General features: G+C 41.9%; 1 protein-coding gene across 3 annotated transcripts in view; it reads left to right on the top strand.

The window, feature by feature from the left end:
- The window catches only part of sec14l8 (SEC14-like lipid binding 8), a 75,302-nt gene that overhangs the window by 21,161 nt on the left and 32,303 nt on the right, over positions 1–21,838 (top strand). For 2 of the 3 annotated variants that reach the window (XM_072587570.1, XM_072587569.1), the window contains exons 3-5: positions 8,337–8,380; positions 10,097–10,159; positions 17,171–17,359. In XM_072587570.1, the coding sequence (XP_072443671.1) occupies positions 8,369–8,380; positions 10,097–10,159; positions 17,171–17,359 (264 nt within the window). In that variant the 5' untranslated portion in view covers positions 8,337–8,368. Of the gene's footprint in view, positions 1–8,255; positions 8,381–10,096; positions 10,160–17,170; positions 17,360–21,838 lie in introns of all 3 variants that reach the window. The other variant, XM_072587571.1, reaches the window with a different exon arrangement.

A 21,838-nucleotide genomic window follows, 5' to 3' on the forward strand; every position in this document is an offset into this window, starting at 1 on the left:
ATAATCAATGAGTTGGCATCATCTGCTGGTTAGGGTGAGTACTGATAGAACTGATAGGCATTTCTAACTTCCCTTATTCAATTCATATCTCACTTACCAAGAGAAAAAAGATGATCATAAACTCCCAATAACAAAATGCTTCCTATGTTGCATCTTGTGCTCTGTCAGCAATATACTCTAACTTCTGATTGAAGGATACATCTGCATAAATTCAATTGTGTGACTTATGTTCTTGTGAGGTAAAAACTTGGATGCTGCCTGAACTGCTGTGCTCTTCCAGCACCACTAATCCAGAATTATGTTCTTGTGAATCTATCACAAGAATATGCAAATGTTTGTTTCTACTCATAGCATTTGCAAACTAACACAGCAATTTGAAAAGAACATATTTACAGAAGTCCAAAATTATCAAGTCATTGACAATCTTTTTGCTTAGCATTTGATTCACTATTATGTGTAATTTTTGTAAATTAGATAGTGAGCAGTTGTTGTCTAATCTTTTGATGCTATGGCCAAGATTTTACATCTTGGAGTTAATGTATGGCGGTGAGCATCTTAGGTAGCATCATATACACCAGTCAGGGTATACCATTTGGCACTAGAATGACCATAGCTTGCCTTGACCCTCCTTACCCCAGTCACTTATAGATCTTATAGATTCCACCCTATGAAATTCAGTTGCCCCTATGACTGTGAGTGTTCCCTTAACTAGCAGTACAATTAGGCCGGTCTCCATGAGCTGCCTCATGGACTGACCCTAAAAGCCTCCCAGATTATGTGTGATCTGACTCTAGTCCCCTACTGACATATTCCATGTCCCAGACTTAATTTGCAAGACAATCCCAACTGATCAATCAGAAAGTCCAGGATTGACTTTTCCTGACTTTCAGGACTGACCAGGGCCCAATCCCCAGACAGCAATGGAGTTGATCCTTGAAGATGAGTTGGACCAACTGCTTGACAGAGCATGGCTAATCCTCTGAACTACAAATGGCCAAATGGATTGATAGTGGCAATACTCCTGACTGACTGGTTAGAGTCCACCCTCACCCCATGAAGTAATGGCCCCTTTTACCTTTAGAACATTGCTGTGCTTGTCAAGCACATGCAATGCATTTGCCATACATGCTGCTGGCACATTCTGCTTCTTTGACTCTGTGCAGTACTGTGCCCCACAGGGACATTTAGTCCCACCTCCCCTTTCACACGGTCGGCTCACTCTCTCCTATCTGCATGTGTTCCCGTCTCAATTTCTGCATTAAAGTGCTATCTTTATGTTAATTCTGGTGATTAGGGAAATTAATATGCAAATATATGGAGATAGGCTTCTTTTAGGTGATGAGGGGGAACTCAATTGTGAAAGTTTATCTTGACTGGGGGAACCTGATTTTAGTCTATTGATCGATAAAGTCATCACACTCGCCATTATTCTCAGCTCCCTAGGGAGTGGAAGATCGGGCCCTATGAGTCTCTTCATCCTTCTGCCATATACCCCCTCTTCCCATGTGCCAGTGGAATAAGATTGGCTTACCTCGAGCCACATTTTAGCTTTAGATTTCTATACTGTTTGATCTTCCTTTCAGTTTTAAAGCGAATTAGTAGAGTCTGTGATCTAACCATTCACCAACAGTTGGGCATCTGATTTCCAACCTCAGCTAGGATCAAGAATGGAACAGGTTGGGAGTTATGGAGTAACTTCCTTTTGAAAGATTTACCTTATGTGGTGTAAGGCACTTTGGAAGAAAATCTCCAACAGGGAAGTTGAATACTAAAGGGAGATATTAAAATGAAATATAGAAAGAGAAGGTAAATGCATTGGCCACATTACACAAAATCATTATTTTGATTTATCTCCCTCTTTTAGGTGCCTCTCTTAGTGTTTTACCCGTTCTTACAGCTTACAGTGAGAATGTGTTTAGCCTGTTAAGTTTGCAATTACAGAATATAGAGATAGAGGGAAGAAAGAAAGAAACAACCAATGCAAAAAGGGACTTATCCTATTGATTTTGAGTATGGTTAATATCCTACTCAGATGCTGAATAAAAGGAACACCCATTAAAATGGCAGCTAGTTTACCCTATCATTCTGTGCATTCTGTGCTCCAAAATTGTTCATAGTTATTGAATGACCTTTTGAAGTTTCATTGAATTGTTTGTTTTATTTTATATTAAATAATTCCTTTTTTCATTTATTTTCATTGTTATTAATTTCATGATTAAACTCCTTTGAATCATCAAGCTAGTGTGTACTCCTCTAAGCTTCTTAACAAAAATAATCTTAATTTTGAGTAATGGAAGACAGTCCTTTTAGCCAGCTATGTTAGTGAGTTCCAGGCCATCGATTAGCCTTATTTAAGTTGGCACTCCAGTTGAGTAGTTTTTATGACAACTCTGAGCTTCCTGCCAAAAGTAATTTTGTATTTTTATTTGACTCAAGAGACTGTACTTCCTTCATTCTGCCAGAATCCACTTACATTCAAGAGAGAACATCACTTTCCTGTGGATAGCTCTGGAACTAAGAGTCTTGAATTTCCCTGTGGGCATGTTTTGAACAACAGAATATTACATAGAACATAGAACATTACAGCGCAGTATTAGCAGAATGCCTTGAGAAATGTACAAACTACCTTAAATGTAATTCTTCTCGGGGTTGCTCCTATCTCCTGGTAAAGGGAATGTGAGAAATCTGGACAGAAATTTAGAGCAAAGAAGGTTTATACAAAATTACTTCATCTGACACTATTTGCCATATAACATGCTGGATCCAAAGGTTCTAAATGGAATGGATAGAGAAATACAATTTCCATTGACTCACCCTCTCTGGTAGGAATTTCAGTAAAGTAATCAGACCCATTCCACAGTTGTTTTTGGACAGTTTTGGAACAGGTAACTTTTGCTAATGTACACTAGTGTAAGATGTCACACGGGCTAACCACACTCCCATATTTTGATCAAATAATTGTATTTGAGCTAAACATTGGGTTGACTGTATTTATTAAATAGGGTAAAAACAATGACTGCAGATGCTGGAAAGCAAATACTGGATTAGTGGTGCTGGAAGAGCACAGCAGTTCAGGCAGCATAGTCATTTGATTGCTCAGAACTTGAGTATTGCTAAAAATACGACAAAATGTGTCTTTTTCAGCAATGTTCTTTAGTAAATATGCCACAGTTCCTTAGGCATTAACTTGAGAGCAAGAAACTGGAAGATCTGGTAGAAGCAAGTAAAATGGAGATCAGCAGAGTTGAAGGAGACTAGGAGAAAATGCTCTGACAGCTGAAAAAACAGTTCAGTTATAAAGTTTTAGAACAACACCAAGATGTCAGCTGCCAACAATTACCATGAAAGGTGGAGAGCCATTATTCTGATGTTGTAGAACATGGCACCAGAGAAAAAGCATAAACCTGTCCTTCTGTTAGAGTATGCTCCTCTTCTTTATTGCCCATGGGTTATGTCCAGTGGTGTGTGTACTACTGTCCAGATTCTTTTTTAGTGCCTTCCTCAAACCTAAGCAGGAATTTTGCTATACTATTGGATATCTGCTTAGTTCTTATAGTGGGCACACATGTCCTTCCTTGTTTTGTCTATCTTTTTTGTCTTGTTAGTAAAGATCAGTTGCTATTCCTGCATATTTTTTATGGTGCTGTTTAATGGGATGGGACTGATTTGTCAGTGCTGCTTGTGTCAGTGCTGCTTGACATTGTCCCCATATTTTTGTTAGCATGCTAATATGATGGATGTTGACGACAATTTCCCAGAACATTATGCAGTTTAGCTCAATCCAGCACTGTGTGGAAGGTGTTCCCAGTTTCTGAATAAACCCATTCAGTGTCAGTGGTGTCTTTGTCTCTTTCCATGAGAAATTTCCCAATGCCCACATTGTGTCACGAAGTAGACACCATCTCGCAGATGGATTTTCTCCACAGCTTGCTTTTGCTGAGAAGATCAAGCCTTTCTGACATCATATTGTTTTTGAAACAAGCAAGCTTGAATTTTCTAATTGCATCAATTCCAACTTTCCTTTGTGCCATCCTCACCACCTGCGGTGATGATTATTGGCTTATCAAGTGCCAGCATTACTGACCCACTTATGGGCCATTGTTTTAATTCAATCACAATATAACTGATGTGTTTCAGCTGCTGTATTATTTTCAGATGACGTGAAAATAGTCTCGTGTTTATACAGCAGCTTGGTAGCCATCAGACATCTCAAAGCACTTTACAGGCAATGATGTGCTTTTGAACTATTGAAATATAGGAAACAAAACAGCTACGTTACACACAGCAAGCTCCCATAAACAGAAATATGATAATGACCAGCTAATTTGTTTGTGGAATGTTGTTTGAGGGATAGATATTAGAAAGGACATCAGAAACTCCCATTCTCTTCTTCAAAATGAGTCCACTTCGATCCACTGAAGAGCTCATTGTTTAAGATTTGAAAGATACCTCCGACAATGCAACATTCCATCAGTACGACACTGATGGTCAGATGGTCAGCTTTGTTTTCTGTGCATAGGTCCCACATTGAAACTAAAATCAACAATCTTTTGACTCAGAGGTGAGAGTGATATCAACCGAGCCACAGCCAACACTTACTAAGCACTCTGTTGAGAGTGGTGGCAATAGTGAGGGCTGGTGCCTAGGGGACGAAACAATCTTGGATGTCATCTGCCAAGTTATTCATTAAAATATTGAACAGATTGGGATCAAACTAACTGGATCTGAGTCTGATTCCTTCAGGTTGAGAGAGCAGTTAATAAGGCATACGCAATCTTGAACTTTATAAATTGAATACAAAGACAAATGATGAACCTTTATAACCACTATTTTGACCTCCAAAGAAGTTTTGTGATTAACTCCACTGCACTTTTAAGAAGGATGCGAAGGGTTTAGAGATGGTACAGAAAAGACATCGGAGAATTGCTCCAGGGAAAGGAAGACTGGAGGCATGTAAACAGAGAGGCAATTTTTCTGATAACAGAGAAGTTTGGGAGTCGATTTAATTTGGGTGTTATTAACATGAGAGGTCTGGACAAGGTAAACAAAATTGTGCCCATTGGCAGAAGGCCTGAGACCCAGACAACACTGATTTCAGACTGTTGGCAAAAGGATCAAAGGCAACACGAAGAAAACGTTTAATTTGCACAGCGAGTGGTTTGGATCTGGAATGAAATACTGAAGAGTGTGGTTGAGGCAGTTTGAATTGTCACTTTCAAAAGGGAATTGGATAAGCACCAAAAAAAAATGAAAGAAAGAAGGAGAAGGCGAGTTAATGGGACCAGCTGAGTAGCTCTTACAGTGAAAAAAACAGAGTGCGGGAGAAACACAGCAGGCCTGGCAGCATCTGTAGAGAAAAGGCACAGAGTTAACGTTTCAAGACCAGTGACCTTTTGTCAGAGTTCTTACAGGGCACTGACATGGACAGTATAGGCTGAATGGCCTCCTTCTGTGTTGTCAACATTATATGATTCCATTCATCTTTGGTCACAATGCCTGGGTTAAGGGAGCAAGGTACTGTACCCTGAACAGTTATGGAACCATGAACAACTGCAATACTAAGCAATTCTAAGTAGCTCATATGAAAGAAACTCATTTCAATTACACAGGCTAATATAAATATAATCACAAATAAACATTAGCCTCAGGGTTCTATCAGAAAACCTGTTAGACAACATTCAACACCTTATAGGAAAACAATAAACAAAAGGTAATGTAATTCCTTTCAAACAGACGAGAATCATAGTTTCATAGAGATGTACCGCACAGAAACAGACCCTTCGGTCTGACTTGTCCATGCTGATCAGACATCCCAACCTAATCTAGTCCCACTTGCTAGCACCCAGTCCATATCATTCCAAACCCTTTCTATTCATATACCCATCCAGATGCCTTTTAAGTGTTGCAATTGTACTAGACTCTACCACTTCCTTTGGCAGCTCATTCATACAAGTACCACCCGTTTAGGTCTCTTTTATATCTTTCCCCTCTCACCCTAAATCTATGTCCTCTAGTTCTGGACTCCCCCTCCCCAGGGAAAAGACTGTCTATTTATCCTATCCATGCCCCTCATGGTTTTATAAACCTCTATGAGGTCACCCCTCAGCCCCCAATACTCCAGGGAATACAACCCAGCCTATTCAACCAATCCCTATAGCTCAAATCCTCCAACCCTGGGAACCTCCTAGCACCATATGAAATCTATCCTACACAATTAAGCAAAGTCCCATTTAGTTGGTCTCCAATATGCTTGCCACCTTCATGAATAAATTAGCCGACATCGAAAAGTGTTGTCTGCTACCCTTGTGTTGCCACCATGCCTACCAGAGTGGTTCTCAGATGTCAGCCACGATTCGCCTGGTAGCCTTCTTTCTTCTACTTCAGAAAGTTGTGACTTCATGTCCTAATCCAGAACTTGAACATGAAAGGTCAAAAATTAGTTCATTGATGATTGCACAATGTTCAGCTTTGCAATTTCACAGATGCTGAAGCAGCCTGTGTCCATCTGTAACAAGACCACGGCAACATTCAGGCTTCAGCTGGTTAATAGCCAAGGTACATTCACACCATGTAAGTACCCAGCACTCTCTGCTTCCAACCAGAAAGCATCTGTCTCTCCTTCAATGGCATTAAAATCATTAACCTCCCTATCAATATCCTTGAGGGCTACCATTGACCAGAAACTGAACTGGACCAGCCATATAAGTATTGGAGCTGAACGGGCAGTCAGGCTGGAAATTCTTGAGTATTTCATGATGCAACTCTGTTGTTACTACAGGTGAGGGAGAATCCTGCTCTAAATTTGATGAAAGGAAATAGGTCATACTATCTCCCCCCAGCTTGTCCCCCAGCCCCCAGCTGCATGTCTAAAAATCATTGCCTACATTACAACTTCCTGATGCTTTGCAACACACTTGTCAAACATCAGTTGGATTACTTGAATAGGCAAGGGGAGTTGCAGTTTTGAAATCATTCACCAGGCAAAGTTGTAGACTCAGAAGCCCAGGTTTACAATGGAACCATTCTCTGCTTCTTTAATCATCCCTTTTGGACAGTTTGGGACAGCTAAAAAGAAAGATACTTTAACATGTGAAATAGGTTACAGCTATAAGGAGAGGCTGGACAAACTATGGTTGTTTTTTTCTGGAGCAGCGGAGGCTGAGGGGACATCTGATAGTTTATAAAATTATGAGAGACATAGATAGGTTGACAGTCAGAATTTTCTTTCCCAGAGTTGAAATGTCTAATGCTCGAGGGCATGCATTTAAATTAAGAGTGAGAAAGTTCAGAGGAGATGTGAGGGGCAAGATTTTTATGCAGAGTGTGGTAGGTGACCATAATGTACTGCCAGGGGTGGTGGTGGAGACAGATATTATAGGGGCATTTAAAGGACTTTTAGATAAGCTTATGAGTAAGCAAGGAATGGAGGGAAATGGACCATGGGCAGCCAGAAGGGATTAGTTTAATTTGGAGCCATGTTTGGCACAACATCGTGGGCTGATGGGCCTGTTCCTGTGCTGTACTATATTCTGTATAATAAGGAATTCACATGCATGAATACACAGTGCTGTTAGAGGGAACGGTGCAAGACACATTATGTAAAACATATATTAACAATCTGCACAGAAACACATTTTTCACGAGAACAAATGTTTAGCGTGCAGGAAGTCAGCTGACCATATTCTGCCACATTGGCTGTTCTAAAATCTATAAAATATGTGAATGAAAAAGTTTTGTTTCTATCTTGGGTATTTCATGATGCAACTCTGTTGTCACTACAGGTGAAGGAGAATCCTGCAGTAAATTTGAAGAAAGGAAATAGAAGTAAGAATAAGCAAAGTTAGAGAATGAATGAGTGAACTCCCTAAGCAAGAAGTTGAGTCTGTGAAAGATAGCAGTGCTAATTGGTTGTGACTGAAGTTTTAGTGAAAGGAAACATAAAGTTTCCTCCCCTGCCTTCTATCTTGTTGTTATTGTACTTTTTTTACATGCTGCATGTAAGGTGTTGTTATATTGTATGAAAAGTATTAGGAAGTGAATTGTTAAACATGTAAAAATAAAATCCATAATGCCAAACCAATTGCTAAGCACTATATACTGAGCTAATAATTTATCATTGCACAGCACATGATGGGATTTGAGAAAGAAACCCCAGTTTCAATATTTGTCTCTTCAAGTGTGATTGTCTTAGCTTTCTGGGAACCATAAGTCAGAAACAGGTTTCATTATTTAATATTATTTTTTGCTCAATGTAGCTTCATCTTATCCATACCCTTGATTGTAAATTATGTTCCACGAGGAGAATAAAGAATAAAGAAAACTCTCCTTATTTGCAGCCAGGAGTTTCAACCTTCAGAAAGCGGAATTTATGATTCGCAAGGTAGGAGAAACTGCTATTAAACATTGTACTGAATATGAGTAACCGTTTCATCTTCAATATAAACTACCTCTTTCTAAAACAAAATTCCCCACACTTCATTCCCTGGATGACACTGAGTAGTCTGGCAAGTGTTGTTTTGAAGCTTCTGCCCTTGTTTCAAGTTCTGGGATTGAGAGTTCCTTGGTTGCTTAAAGTTTCCATCTCTCTTTTTCATTGAAACTTTTATGAATGACATGGCCAAAATCATTAACTTGCTAATCAAGGAATTTCAGTAGCAAGTCTGATCCTAGTTGTACCTAAAGTAACAACATTAGCTTGATTTATATTCTGTTTAATTAAATTGTAATGCAGTGACATCCTTCACATTGGAGTTCTACCTAATGCCTTTGCAAGATTGGTGTGCTCAAAATATTTGGTTATTTAGGTGATTCACTGAGTCATCGTGAAACACGGATGACTGGAGGGTGCCCTGTTGCCCTTTCCTCTAAATATTGCAATATATTTTGATGGTCATGCAAGCATCAATATCTGCAGGGTATTTCAGATGTTTTTCAGTAATACTGTGTTCTGTACCACACACTGCATGGTGTTACTATTGATCAGAAACTTAACTGTAACATCCATATAAATGCTACAGCTACAAGAACAAGTCAGAAGTTGGGAATTCTGTGGTAACTCACCTCCTGTCCTCCTAAAGTCTCTCTGTATGTACGTGCCACAGGTCAGGCAGGTATGTGATAGAATGCCAACGACTTGCCTGAATGAGTGCAGCTTACGAAACTCAATGCAGGACAAAGCACTTGACTGACATGCTATCCACCATCTTAAGTACCATCTGCAAGTTCCACTCTAGGTCATACACCATCCTATTTCAGCATGAATGGATAAAGAGCTGGAACCCTGACAGCACTGTGGATAGACCTACTTCACATAGGCTGTAATGGTTCAAGAGAGGAGCTCACCACCACTTTCACAAGGGAAATTAAAAATGAGCAATAAATGATGACTTTAAGCAGCAAAGAGCAAATGAAATAAAAACAGCCTCACCCTTTTCAGAACATATTTTATTTATTCTGCCACAATGTACTGAATACTTGTGGCAGACTATTTACTGTGGGGAATTTATTGGTGGCTCAGAAATTAAATCAGACTCACACTGATTTCCCTTGGTTGCCGAAAGCCCCCAGGAAATTTCTGTCAGGTTCGCCAGTGCACTGCTGGTTGTGGGAGTTCATTGTTAGAGACTTAGTGCCCAGTGGAGGAGCCTGTCGTTGTGAAAGACGGGTGACTGGAGGGTGCCCTGTTGCCTTTCCTCTGATTACACTGCCACTCATCATCCCCATCCTGCCCCACTCAACTATGTATAGAGATCCCACAATGCATCTTGTTGAAGACCCATAAATATTACCCGTTTCCATTAACGGTATTCAGAATGGGTTCCTGTTGGGGTCCTCAGACCAGGATGCCAATCTTGGAGTGGGATTTCCATGACTGGGGTCCTAAGTTCGAAAGGTGACCCGAGGCTGGGACTTAATTTGGTCGGGCCGCCTTCACGGAAACATTTCCAGGTTTCCCACTGGCTCTCCAACCAATGGACATGAATCCCATCATCAACATTAAATTCAGCCCATGGTATCAATGAAATAAATATGTTCAATGAGTTGGCATAATGCTGCATTGAAGGGGAAGGTCACATCTCTTCTGCATTGATTTTAGCATGTCGAGTTCAGGAAACAGATGAAAGTTGACACAATCACGAGTAACTGGGAACCCCCTGAGGTAAGACACTAACTTTATCCAGCTTTGAAAATAAAACTTTGTCACTGACTTTAAACTAATGAACCTTGAACTTTGTACTCAGCATTTTAATTAGTACTGCATGATATCTAATTGCCTTTACCTGCCTCTGTTTAGATGCCGTACACGTTTCCAAGAGAATCAATTATGATCAAATATCTGAATTGATGCAAGTTATCTTCAATAGAATAAAATACTACAATTAGACAGGACACGGTTAATGTAGTGAGCAATCCAATTATTTCAACTGTTGCAGATGAAATGCAGTTCCAGCTTTTTATTTTGCTAAAGCAGTCAGGTATGTCATTTGTATAGTAAAGGAGTTGGGATGTTATGTACAGAGCACTGATTAATCCACTTTTGGACTGCATTCACTTCTGGTCGCCCTGCTATAGGAAAGATGCTCTTAAACTTAAAAGGATGCAGAAAAGATTTACAAGGATGTTGCTGAGGTTGGAGGGTTCGAGGTATAAGGAGAGGCTGAATAGGCTGGGGCTATTTCCCCGGAGCATCGAAGGCTGAATAGGCTGGGGCTATTTTCCCCAGAATGTTGGAGGCTGAGGGGTGACATTATAGAGGTTTATAAAATCCTGAGGGGAATGGATAGGCTGAATAGCCAAAGTCTATTTCCCACGCTAGGGGAGTCCAAAACTAGAGGGCATAGGTTTAAGGTGAGAAGGTATAAAAGGACTTAAAGGGCAACTTTTTCACACAGAGAGTGGTGCATGTATGGAATGACTGTCAGAGGAAGTGGTGGATGTTGGATAATTACAACATTTAATAGGCATCTGGATGGGCACACGAATAGGAATGGTTCAGAGGGATGTGGGCCATATGCTGGCAAATAGGACTAGATTAATTTAGGACATCTGGTCAGCATGGATGAGTTGGACCGAACAGTCTGTTTCTATGCTGTACAGTTCTATGACCCAATCTAATTTTATAAACATGAGCACATCACTGACACTGAGAATATTTGAAACCCACTTGCTTCCCCCAACAATCTCCTTCCTTTCTTCCAGAATACTACCCCCAGAGGCGGAATGCTGTTCCAGAATAATAGGTCTCTCTCTCTCTCTCTTTCTTAATGGGTCATTTTTTCTGGAAGGGTCCAGACTGTTCTGGGAACCGAGGACCTCTACTTTGAGGGTACCAGATCCTGCAGAAAAAATCAAAAAGCAACAGGACACTTAGAAAGGAGGAAGAAATGTCATAATGAGGTGACATTATAAAGTGTTCTATAAAAGCCCGCCTTCCTCGCTGAACCAAGCCACCTAGTCAGAGAAAAATGTATGTGAAGAAACCTGATAATAATTATACAGTTATGAATCACAGAATACTAGCTGCAGAGAGAAGGTCATTTGGTTCATTGAGAGTACACCTGCTCTGTAGAAGAGAAACCTATTCAGCCTTCCTTCCTACTCTTGCACATACTCCCCAATCTTAACTTGCACAAGATCTTTAAAATTCATTCATACAGTTTCTTTTCAAGGCTGCTATAGAATCTGTATCTACCATCCTACCAGGTAGTGTATTCCATACCCAAACCACTTATTGTGCAAAACATTTTCCCTCATGTCACCCCTGGATCCTTAGCTGTCCACCTTAAATCTTTGCCCTTTTGTAATCAAATCTTTTGCCGCTGGAAACTGTTTCTCTTTATTTATACTATCGAAACTCTTGATGATTTTAAATACCTCCATCAGATTTCCTTTTTGCCCTTCTGATGCAAGGAGAACTCTGCCTTCTACAGTCTTTCCAATTATTAACAGTAATTCCTCAACCCGGGACACATTCTGTTCTGTGCCTTCTCCGAAGCATTCTTGCTCTTCCTAGAGCTTGGTGCCCAAAATTGAACATAATATTTCAGTTGGGTGCTATAGGTTTAGCATAACTTCCTGGCTTTTGTACTCCATGAGGAGAAAGTGAGGACTGCAGATGCTGGAGATCAGAGCTGAAAATGTGTTACTGGAAAAGCGCAGCAGGTCAGGCAGCATCCAAGGAGCAGGAGAATCGACGTTTTGGGCATAAGCCCTTCTTCAGGAATGAGGAAAGTGTGTCCAGCAGGCTAAGATAAAACGTAGGGAGGAGGGACTTGGGGGAGGGGCGTTGGAAATGCGATAGGTGGAAGGAGGTCAAGGTGAGGGTGATAGACCGGAGTGGGGTGGGGGCGGAGAGGTCAGGAAGAAGATTGCAAGTTAGGAAGGCGATGCTGAGTTCGAGGGATTTGACTGAGACAAGGTGGGGGAGGGGAAATGAGGAAACTGGAGAAATCTGAGTTCATCCCTTGTGGTTGGAGGGTTCCTAGGCGGAAGATGAGGCGCTCTTCCTCCAACCGTCGTGTTGCTATGGTCTGGTGATGGAGGAGTCCAAGGACCTGCATGTCCTTGGTGGAGTGGGAGGGGGAGTTGAAGTGTTGAGCCACGGGGTGGTTAGGTTGGTTGGTCCGGGTGTCCTAGAGGTGTTCTCTGAAACGTTCCGCAAGTAGGCGACCTGTCTCTCTCCAATATAGAGGAGGCCACATCGGGTGCAGCGGATGCAATAAATGATGTGTGTGGAGGGGCAGGTGAATTTGTGGCGGATATGGAAGGATCCCTTGGGGCCTTGGAGGGAAGTAAGGGGGGAGGTGTGGGCGCAAGTTTTGCATTTCTTGTGGTTGCAGGGGAAGGTGCCAGGAGTGGAGGTTGGGTTGGTGGGGGGTGTGGACCTGATGAGGGAGTCACGGAGGGAGTGGTCTTTTCGGAACGCTGATAGGGGAGGGGAGGGAAATATATCCTTGGTGGTGGGGTCCGTTTGGAGGTGGCGGAAATGACGGCGGATGATATGCTGTATGTGGAGGTTGGTGGGGTGGTAGGTGAGGACCAGTGGGGTTCTGGGTGGGATGGTAGGTGAGGACCAGTGGGGTTCTGGGTGGGGTGGTAGGTGAGGACCAGTGGGGTTCTGGGTGGGGTGGTAGGTGAGGACCAGTGGGGCTCTGCCATGGGCACCCGCGTGGGCCTCAGCTATGCCTGGCATGGGCCCCAGCTATGCCTGCCTCTTCGTAGGATATGTGGAACAGTCCATCTTCCACAGCTAAACTGGCACCATCCCCCACCCTTTCCTCCGCTACATCGATGACTGTATCGGCGCTGCCTCGTGCTCCCATGAGGAGGTTGAACAGTTCATCCACTTTACTAACACCTTCCACCCCAACCTCAAATTCACCTGGACCATCTCAGACTCCTCCCTCCCCTTCCTAGACCTTTCCATTTCTATCTCGGGCGACCGAATCAACACGGACATTTACTATAAACCGACCGACTCCCACAGCTACCTAGACTACACCTCCTTCCACCCTGTCCCCTGTAAAAACGCCATCCCATATTCCCAATTCCTTCGTCTCCACTGCATCTGCTCCCAGGAGGACCAGTTCCAATACCGTACAACACAGATGGTCTCCTTCTTCAAAGACTGCAATTTCCCCCCAGACGTGATCGACGATGCCCTCCACCGTATCTCCTCCACTTCCCACTCCTCCGCCCTTGAGCCCCGCCCCGCCAACCACCACCAGGACAGAACCCCACTGGTCCTCACCTACCACCTCACCAACCTCCATATACAGCATATCATCCGCTGTCATTTCCGCCACCTCCAAACGGACCCCACCACCAGGGATATATTTCCCTCCCCTCCCTATCAGCGTTCCGAAAAGACCACTCCCTCCGTGACTCCCTCGTCAGGTCCACACCCCCCACCAACCCAACCTCCACTCCCAGCACCTTCCCCTGCAACCGCAAGAAATGCAAAACTTGCACCCACATCTCCCCCCTTACATCCCTCCAACTCCCCAAGGGATCCTTCCATATCCGCCACAAATTCACCTGCACCTCCACACACATCATTTATTGCATCCGCTGCACCCGATGTGGCCTCCTCTATATTGGAGAGAGACAGGTCGCCTACTTGCGGAACGTTTCAGAGAACACCTCTGGGACACCCAGAAAAACCAACCCAATCACCCCGTGGCTCAACACTTCAACTCCCCCTCCCACTCCACAAAGGACATGCAGGTCCTTGGACTCCTCCATCGCCAGACCATAGCAACACGACGGTTGGAGGAAGAGCGCCTCATCTTCCGCCTAGGAACCCTCCAACCACAAGGGATGAACTCGGATTTCTCCAGTTTCCTCATTTCCCCTCCCCCCACCTTGTCTCAGTCAAATCCCTCGAACTCAGCATCGCCTTCCTAACCTGCAATCTTCTTCCTGACCTCTCCGCCCCCCACCCCCACTCCGGCCTATCACCCTCACCTTGACCTCCTTCCACCTATCGCATTTCCAACGCCCCTCCCCCAAGTCCCTCCTTCCTACCTTTTATCTTTGCCTGCTGGACACACTTTCCTCATTCCTGAAGAAGGGCTTATGCCCGAAATGTCGATTCTCCTGCTCCTTGGATGCTGCCTGACCTGCTGCGCTTTTCCAGCAACACATTTTCAGTTTTGTTACTCTATGCAACTATTCATAAAACCTAGTATCCCACATACATTATTAAACTGCTTTGTTCACCTGTATTGTTCTGAAGTCTATTTCTAGCATTGCCACTGTTTTCCTACATTTACAAGTTTCAAGTCATCGGCACATTTCAAAATTGTGCCTGCTACTCCCAAATTAAGCAGTGATATTTGATGAAGAAAACATTCAAAGAGAAAAGAAAATGAATAATACAAAGACCAAACAGAAAATGAATATTGTGAATTGATAGATACATGTAACTATAAAATGAGTTGAAAGAAGATGATTCAACAACTATAAGCTGATGCATGTCGATTAATGTGATAATAAAGACATTTTTAATTTAAAAGTATAAAATGAGGGAGAGAAGGCACCTCATAATCGAAACAACCCCCCCAATACCTGAACTACAAGCTATTGCTCCTCCATTGCTGAGCGATCTCTGATTACTCCTTCTCATTCAACAACCTGACCAACATCCTGAGTTCAACAGTGAGTCCGTCACACACTGCCAATTGACCAGTCCAGGGGAAATGAATGCTGAGTAATTGTTCCTTGCATAGTACAGACTTCTGACCTTTGTCCAACCTTGATGCTGGAGTCCAAGACCCACCCTTATCTTCAGAGGACTGAATATGAGGAAAGATTAGAACTTTTCAGAAGAGAACTTATGGAAGTAGATAAATAAATTTGAAAAAGTTTTTAATGTGAAGAATATTTCAAGCTAAACTGAGACCTAAGGACAAAGTTAAAAATCAAACAATACCAGGTTATAGTCCAAAAGGTTTAATTGGAAGCGCTAGCTTTCGGAGCACTGCCCCTTCATCAGGTGGTTGTGGATGAAGGAGCAGCGCTCCGAAAGCTAGTGCTTCCAATTAAACCTGTTGGACTATAACCTGGTGTTGTGTGGTTTTTAACTTTGTACACCCCAGTCCAACACCGGCATCTCCAAATCATGATATAAGGACAAGGGGACTTCGGTAACAATTGGCAAAAGTTCACTTCAGAACTGATGCCAAGAAGTAGTGATTAATGGTCTTCAAGGAGAATGGAATTGTAAAAGCTCTGGCATCACTGAAGAGGCAATTTGCTACAGAGCAGGTTTTTCATTACTTTGGAAAGATTGTACATATTATTGCGATGCTGTTGCAGTTTATTTAGCTTAAATGCAGTGTTATAAATGGGACTAACTATTCCTCCATACCCTCACCTCTCAGTTTTCCACAACAAAATATATTTACAGTGGTTGTTTTAAAATTTTTGAGTTTTGTCATTTTGAGTAGTAAGACAAACAGCAGGCATCCAGGTTATTTTAAATCAGAAGAAAAGATACGCACACATGCACAAATACAGTTGGATTGTTGAAACAAAGCATGCAGCTAGATTATCAACAGAATAACAAGAAGCAAATGGTTTAGTTGTATAATACTTTAAGGTGCACATGTTGCAGACCTGCCTGGGTTCTGTCTTGTAGTTTTCTTAGTGAGGAACAGAATTTGGAAATCTCTAGGTTTCAAGACAAGGTTATGGCTGAGTTTCTATCACAGTGAAAATGAATTAGTCCCCCTTGCACTGCCTGGTTTGACACTGTTAAACAGGCTTTACTGGTTGCTGTTCACACCTGCTTGTGAAAACTGGTTTCTCTGTACCTCCCTTGGTTAAGGGCTGAGCTTGCAAGACATTCCATGGTCAACAAGCCTCTAAATTCCACAAATGGTTTTGTCTCCAGTGTGACTGACTAATCAAATGGGAGATCACCCTACCTGTTAAGAACTTTGCAGAGACATGAAGCACTTCCTTGTTGTCTTTTCAGAAATGTCAAAGCTAACCTAACTCTATGCTGCCAACTTAGCTACATTATCAACTTCTAAAAGTCAGTTTTGAAAAGTCTACATCGACTGAAGTCAGTGGTGAAAACTAGGAACATCATATCCATATTGGTCATGACAATAATTAATAGCCAAATTTGAACAAATCCCATTAATTGTCCAGATCTATTTTGTATATCAGGGAGAAGCCCACATACAGTCAGTTCTGCTATAATGCAGTAGTTTCATTGTCGTGCAATCCTGTGTTATTAAAAAATTGTGTAATAGCAGCACCATTTAAACTAATGGGGCCGAAATCATGTTATAACCAATACACGCTTTAAAACTTTGCGCTTTAGAAACAGTGCCCCCAATTCGTCGATGATGTTATAGCGACTTCATGTTAATGAAATGCGCGTTATAGCTCAATGCCCTGTACAGGGAAATCTATTCCTCTTTTTTTCTTAAAATAAAAGAAAGAGCTAAAAAAAGTCATGACTAATCCAGCCAAGACCAATACAATCCCTATCTACAAGTACTGATGCCCATTTTTGGATGACACCTTCTCTGTTCTGTGCTGTGGGAAATCTTCAGACAGGTAAAGGAAATTAAAAGCATGCTGGGAAATTAGCTGAAGTGTTTCTAGAGAATGTTGACTCTATGTTGACTGGAAACTGAGCTCTGTCCTGTGCCAGGTCATTACTCGTTATTTCGCTGGAGGAATGTGCGGCTATGACAAAGAAGGCAGCCCCATTTGGTATGACGTGATTGGCCCTTTGGATCCAAAAGGTTTGATGCATTCGGCATCTAAGCAGGACTTTTTGAAGACAAAAGTCCGAGACTGCGAGCTGCTGCGGGAAGAGTGTGTTAAACAGTCTAAAAAGGTAAGGAGCTAGGAGGAACTTTAAAATGGATGAGCAGTCTTTGAGTTGTAAATCTTTTGGCTGTTTAACTCAGAACATCAAGTTTTTTTCTTGCCAAGTCTTGGGATGTGATAACAAATTACAGAACCATATGAATAAGGAGCAGATTTAGTCTTTGAGCTTGCTCCATCACTCAGTAACATCATGGCAATCTGATTACTCCATCATCCTCCCAACACACGACAACCTTTCACTCTATTGTTTATCAAAGATCTATCAACTCTCTCTTTGCTTCCAATGCCTTTTGAAGAAGAGATTTCCAAAGACGTACAATCTTTTGTGAGAAAATATATTCTCTTTATCTCTGTTTTAAATGGATGACCCCTGATTTTTAAACTGTGACCTCATTCTCCCACAAGAGGAGACATTCTTTTTACATCAACCCTGTCAAGACCTCTCAGGATTTCATATGTTTCTATCAAGTCACCTCTTAATCTTTTAAAGGCCATTGGATACAACTTTTGCCTATCCAGCTATCCCTCGTAAAAGTAAAGCAAGTTGGTTAACTCAATTGCCAGGTTTGTATTGCAGAGTGACACCAAAATTGAGTGTTCAATTCCTGTATTGGTGAAGTAACCATGAAAGCCTCTTCTGAAGCTTGGTAACCCTCAGGTTTACTTCACCGGCCAGTGGTTTCTCTCTAATGTGTGAGTAGCCTGTAGTCCTCTGCGATACTAGTGACTTCTTTTCTATAAGACATTAGTTAGTAAACTTTCTTTAAACCCCTTCCAATACATTTGCATCTTTCCTTAACTAAGGAGATCAATACTGGATATAGCAATTCAGATATGGTCTCACCAATCCCTGTATAACTGAAGCATAATCTTCAATCCTTTGTTTTAATTTGATAACATTCTATTAGTTTTCCAAAGTACTTTAGGTACCTGCATACTAGATTTTTCTGATTCATGCACTAGGACACCCAGATCCCTATGCATCTCAGAGCTCTACAATCTCTTACCATTTAGATAATCTGCCTTTTATTCTTCATGCCAAAATGGACAATTTCAATTTACTCACATTATACTACACCTGCCTGATCCTCATTCACTCTACTAATGTGTCTGTATCCCCGTGTAGCCTCCTTAAGTCCTCTCCACAACTATCTATCTTGTGTCATTAACATATATAGCAGCCATACCTTTATCTAAGTTATTTATATCAATTATAAATAGTTAAGGATCTAGCACTGATGCCTGTGGTACACCACTTTTCATATCTTGCCTACAGTAAAATTGCCTATTTATAGCTATTCTCTATTTCCTGTTAGTTAGCCAATCTTCTATCCATGTCTCCAACGGTACCTCTTACAAGTGTAGTGTTATCAGGGTTAAAATTTGAAATGCGTCATTCTTTTTGATACTGCAATGAAAAGGATATCTAGATTTGTACCTGAGAACTTGTTTCTGAAGGAAAGATTCAAAGGAATTAATGCCAGGAAGGTTTACTTACGAAAATAAATTGCAAAGACTTGGCTTGTATGTCTTTGAGTATAAAAGACCAAAGAGTGATTAATTGAGATGTTTATGATTAAATGCTCTGATAAAGTAAACAAAAGCCTTTTCACTGATGGGAGTCTGGAACAGGAAGGTATAATTTTGCATAGTGTAATAAGACTCTGGCCCAGTTAATACTTGGATGGAAGACCACTTTGGGAATACCAGTTGCAGAAAGCTGCAACACAAAGGGATTTGGTACTTGTACATGAAACACAGTAAGCTAATACACAGGTTCAGCAGATAATCAGGAAGGCTAATGGAACATTGGCCCTTATATTCCAAAGCCCCCAAAATAAGCTTAAGGATGTCTTGTTGCAACTGTACAAGGTGCTGATGAGACCACATCTGGAGTACATTAAATAGTTTTGGTCCCCTTGCTTAAGGATACATATAATTTAATTAGAAGCAGTTCAGAGAAGATTAACTAGGACGATCGTGGTACGGAGAGATTGTCTTATGAGCAAAGGCTAAACAGGTTGAGACTTCACTCACTGGATTTTAGAAGAATGAGAGATCTCACAGAGTCATAGAGATGTAGAGCATGGAAACAGACTTTTAGGTCCAACTCGTCCATGCCGCCCTGATAAACTATATAAATCTAGTCCCATTTTCCAGCATATGGCCCATATCACTCTAAACTCTTCCTATTCATATAGCCATTCAGATGCCTTTTAAATGTTGTAATCGTGCCAGCCACCAACACTTCCTTGGCAGCTCATTCCATACACGCATCATCCTCTGCAGGAAAAAGTTGCCCCTTAGGTCCCTTTTATATCTTTCCCCTCTCATCTTAAATGTGTGCCCTCTAGTTTTGGACTTCCGAATCCTGGGGAAAAGACCTTGTCTATTTACCCTATCCATGCCCCTCATGATTTTATAAACCTCTATAAGGCCACCCCTCAGCCTCTGATGCTCCAGGGAAAATAGCCTTACCTTTAGAACCTCTCCCTATAGCTCAAACCCTCCAAACCTAGCAACATCCTTATAAATCTTTTCTGAACCCTTTCAAGTTTCACAACATCCTTCCGATAGCAGGGAGACCAGAATTGCACGCAATACTCCAAAAGTGGCCAAACTAATGTCCTGTACAGCCGCAACATGACCTCCCAACTCCTATACTCAATGCACTGACCAAAAAAGGCAGACACACCAAATGCCTTCTTCACTCTTCTATCTACCTGTGACTCCATTTTCAAGGAGCTGTGAACCTGCACACCAAGGTCTCTTGTTCAGAAATACTCCACAGGACTTTACCACTAAGTGTATAAGTCCTGCTCTGATTTGCCTTTCCAAAATGCAGCACCTCACATTTATCTAAATTAACCTCCATCTGCCACTCCTTCCTCCATTGGCTCATCTGCTCAAGATCCCGTTGTACTCTGAGCTAACCTTCTTCACTGTCCACTACATCTCCAATTTTAGTGTTATCTGCAAACTTACTAACCATACCTCCTATGTTCACATCCAAATTCTTTATATAAATGACAAAAAGCAGTTGACCCAGCACCAATCCTTGTGGTACTCCACTGATCACATGCCTCCAGTCTGAAAAGCAACCCTCCACTACCAATCTCTGTCTTCTACCTTCTACCGAGTTCTATATCCAAACGGCTAGTTCTCCCTGTACCCAATGTGATCTAATCTTGCTAACCAGCCTACCATGAGGAACCTTGTCAATGCCTTACTGAAGTGATCTCATTGAAACATAAAGGATTCTTCAGATGTTTGACAGGGTAATTGCTGAGAGATGTTTCCCCTTTCTATACAAGAAGCATAGTCTCAGAATAAAGGGATGCAAATTTAAGACTGAGAACAGGGAGAATTTCTTCGGTCAGAGAGTTCTGAGTCTTTGGACTTCTTTGCCTCAGAGAGCTGTGGGGGCAGAGATCTGTATTTAAGGTTGAGATGGATGGATTCTTGATCAATAGGGGAATCAAGGGTTATGGGGAAAATGCAGTGAAGTGGATGTGAAGAATATTGGATGATCCAGTTGAATGGGAGGAAGCTCAAGGAACCAAACTGCCTGCTCCTGTTCCTATTTCTTATGATCTTACAGTTTTACCTGATGAAGTGAGGAGGGTGCTTGTAGTGAAATGGTAGTGTCCCTATCTCTGAGCCAGAAGGCCCAGGTTCAAGCTCTGCAGTTGTGAATAGCATCTCTGAGGAGGTTGGTTTGGAAATATCTACAAAGAGCACTGGAAATCTGGAATGTTTTCTAATTCATCATGGGATCTGAATGTAACTACAAGGATAGCATTCGTGGCCGTTCCCTAATTGCCCTTGGGCAATGATTACTGATTTCTTGAACTGCTGCAGCCTGTGTGTTATAGGTATACCCACAATGCTGTTAGGGAGGGAGTTCAGCATTTTGGTCCAGTGTCTGAAGGAGTGGCAATATAACTCCAAGCCCGGATAGAGTGTAACTTCAAGGGAAATCTGCAGATGGTGGTGTTCCCAAGCATCTGCAGCTCTTGCTCTGAGCGAGAGAGATTGTGGCTTTGGAAGGTTCTGTCAAAGGAACCGGGATGAGTTTCTGCAGTAGATTTTATAGATGGTTCACACTGCTAATTGCACAGAACACATTGCATAGTTTTTAAATGTGTTCAACACCTCATAACAGTTGAGGCTGGGTGGATTGAAAATATGAACACTGACACCAATAGATTTTGGATTAGTGGTGCTGGAAGAGCACAGCAGTTCAGGCAGCATCCAATGAGCAGCGAAATCGACGTTTCGGGCAAAAGCCCTTCATCAGGAATTGTTTTTACCAATAGATTTTGTTGATCAAGGATTTTGTGGGCTATGGAACCAAGATGGGTAAATATTGTTAAGATGCAGGTCATCCATGATTGAGTTCAATGGCAGAACAAGATCCAGGGACTTGTGTAGACTGATTTGGTATTTATGATCCTGTGACTGATGGTGTACAACAGCTGTCTGT

Source organism: Chiloscyllium punctatum, chromosome 17 (genome assembly GCF_047496795.1).
Source record: "Chiloscyllium punctatum isolate Juve2018m chromosome 17, sChiPun1.3, whole genome shotgun sequence".
Taxonomy (NCBI): domain Eukaryota; kingdom Metazoa; phylum Chordata; class Chondrichthyes; order Orectolobiformes; family Hemiscylliidae; genus Chiloscyllium; species Chiloscyllium punctatum.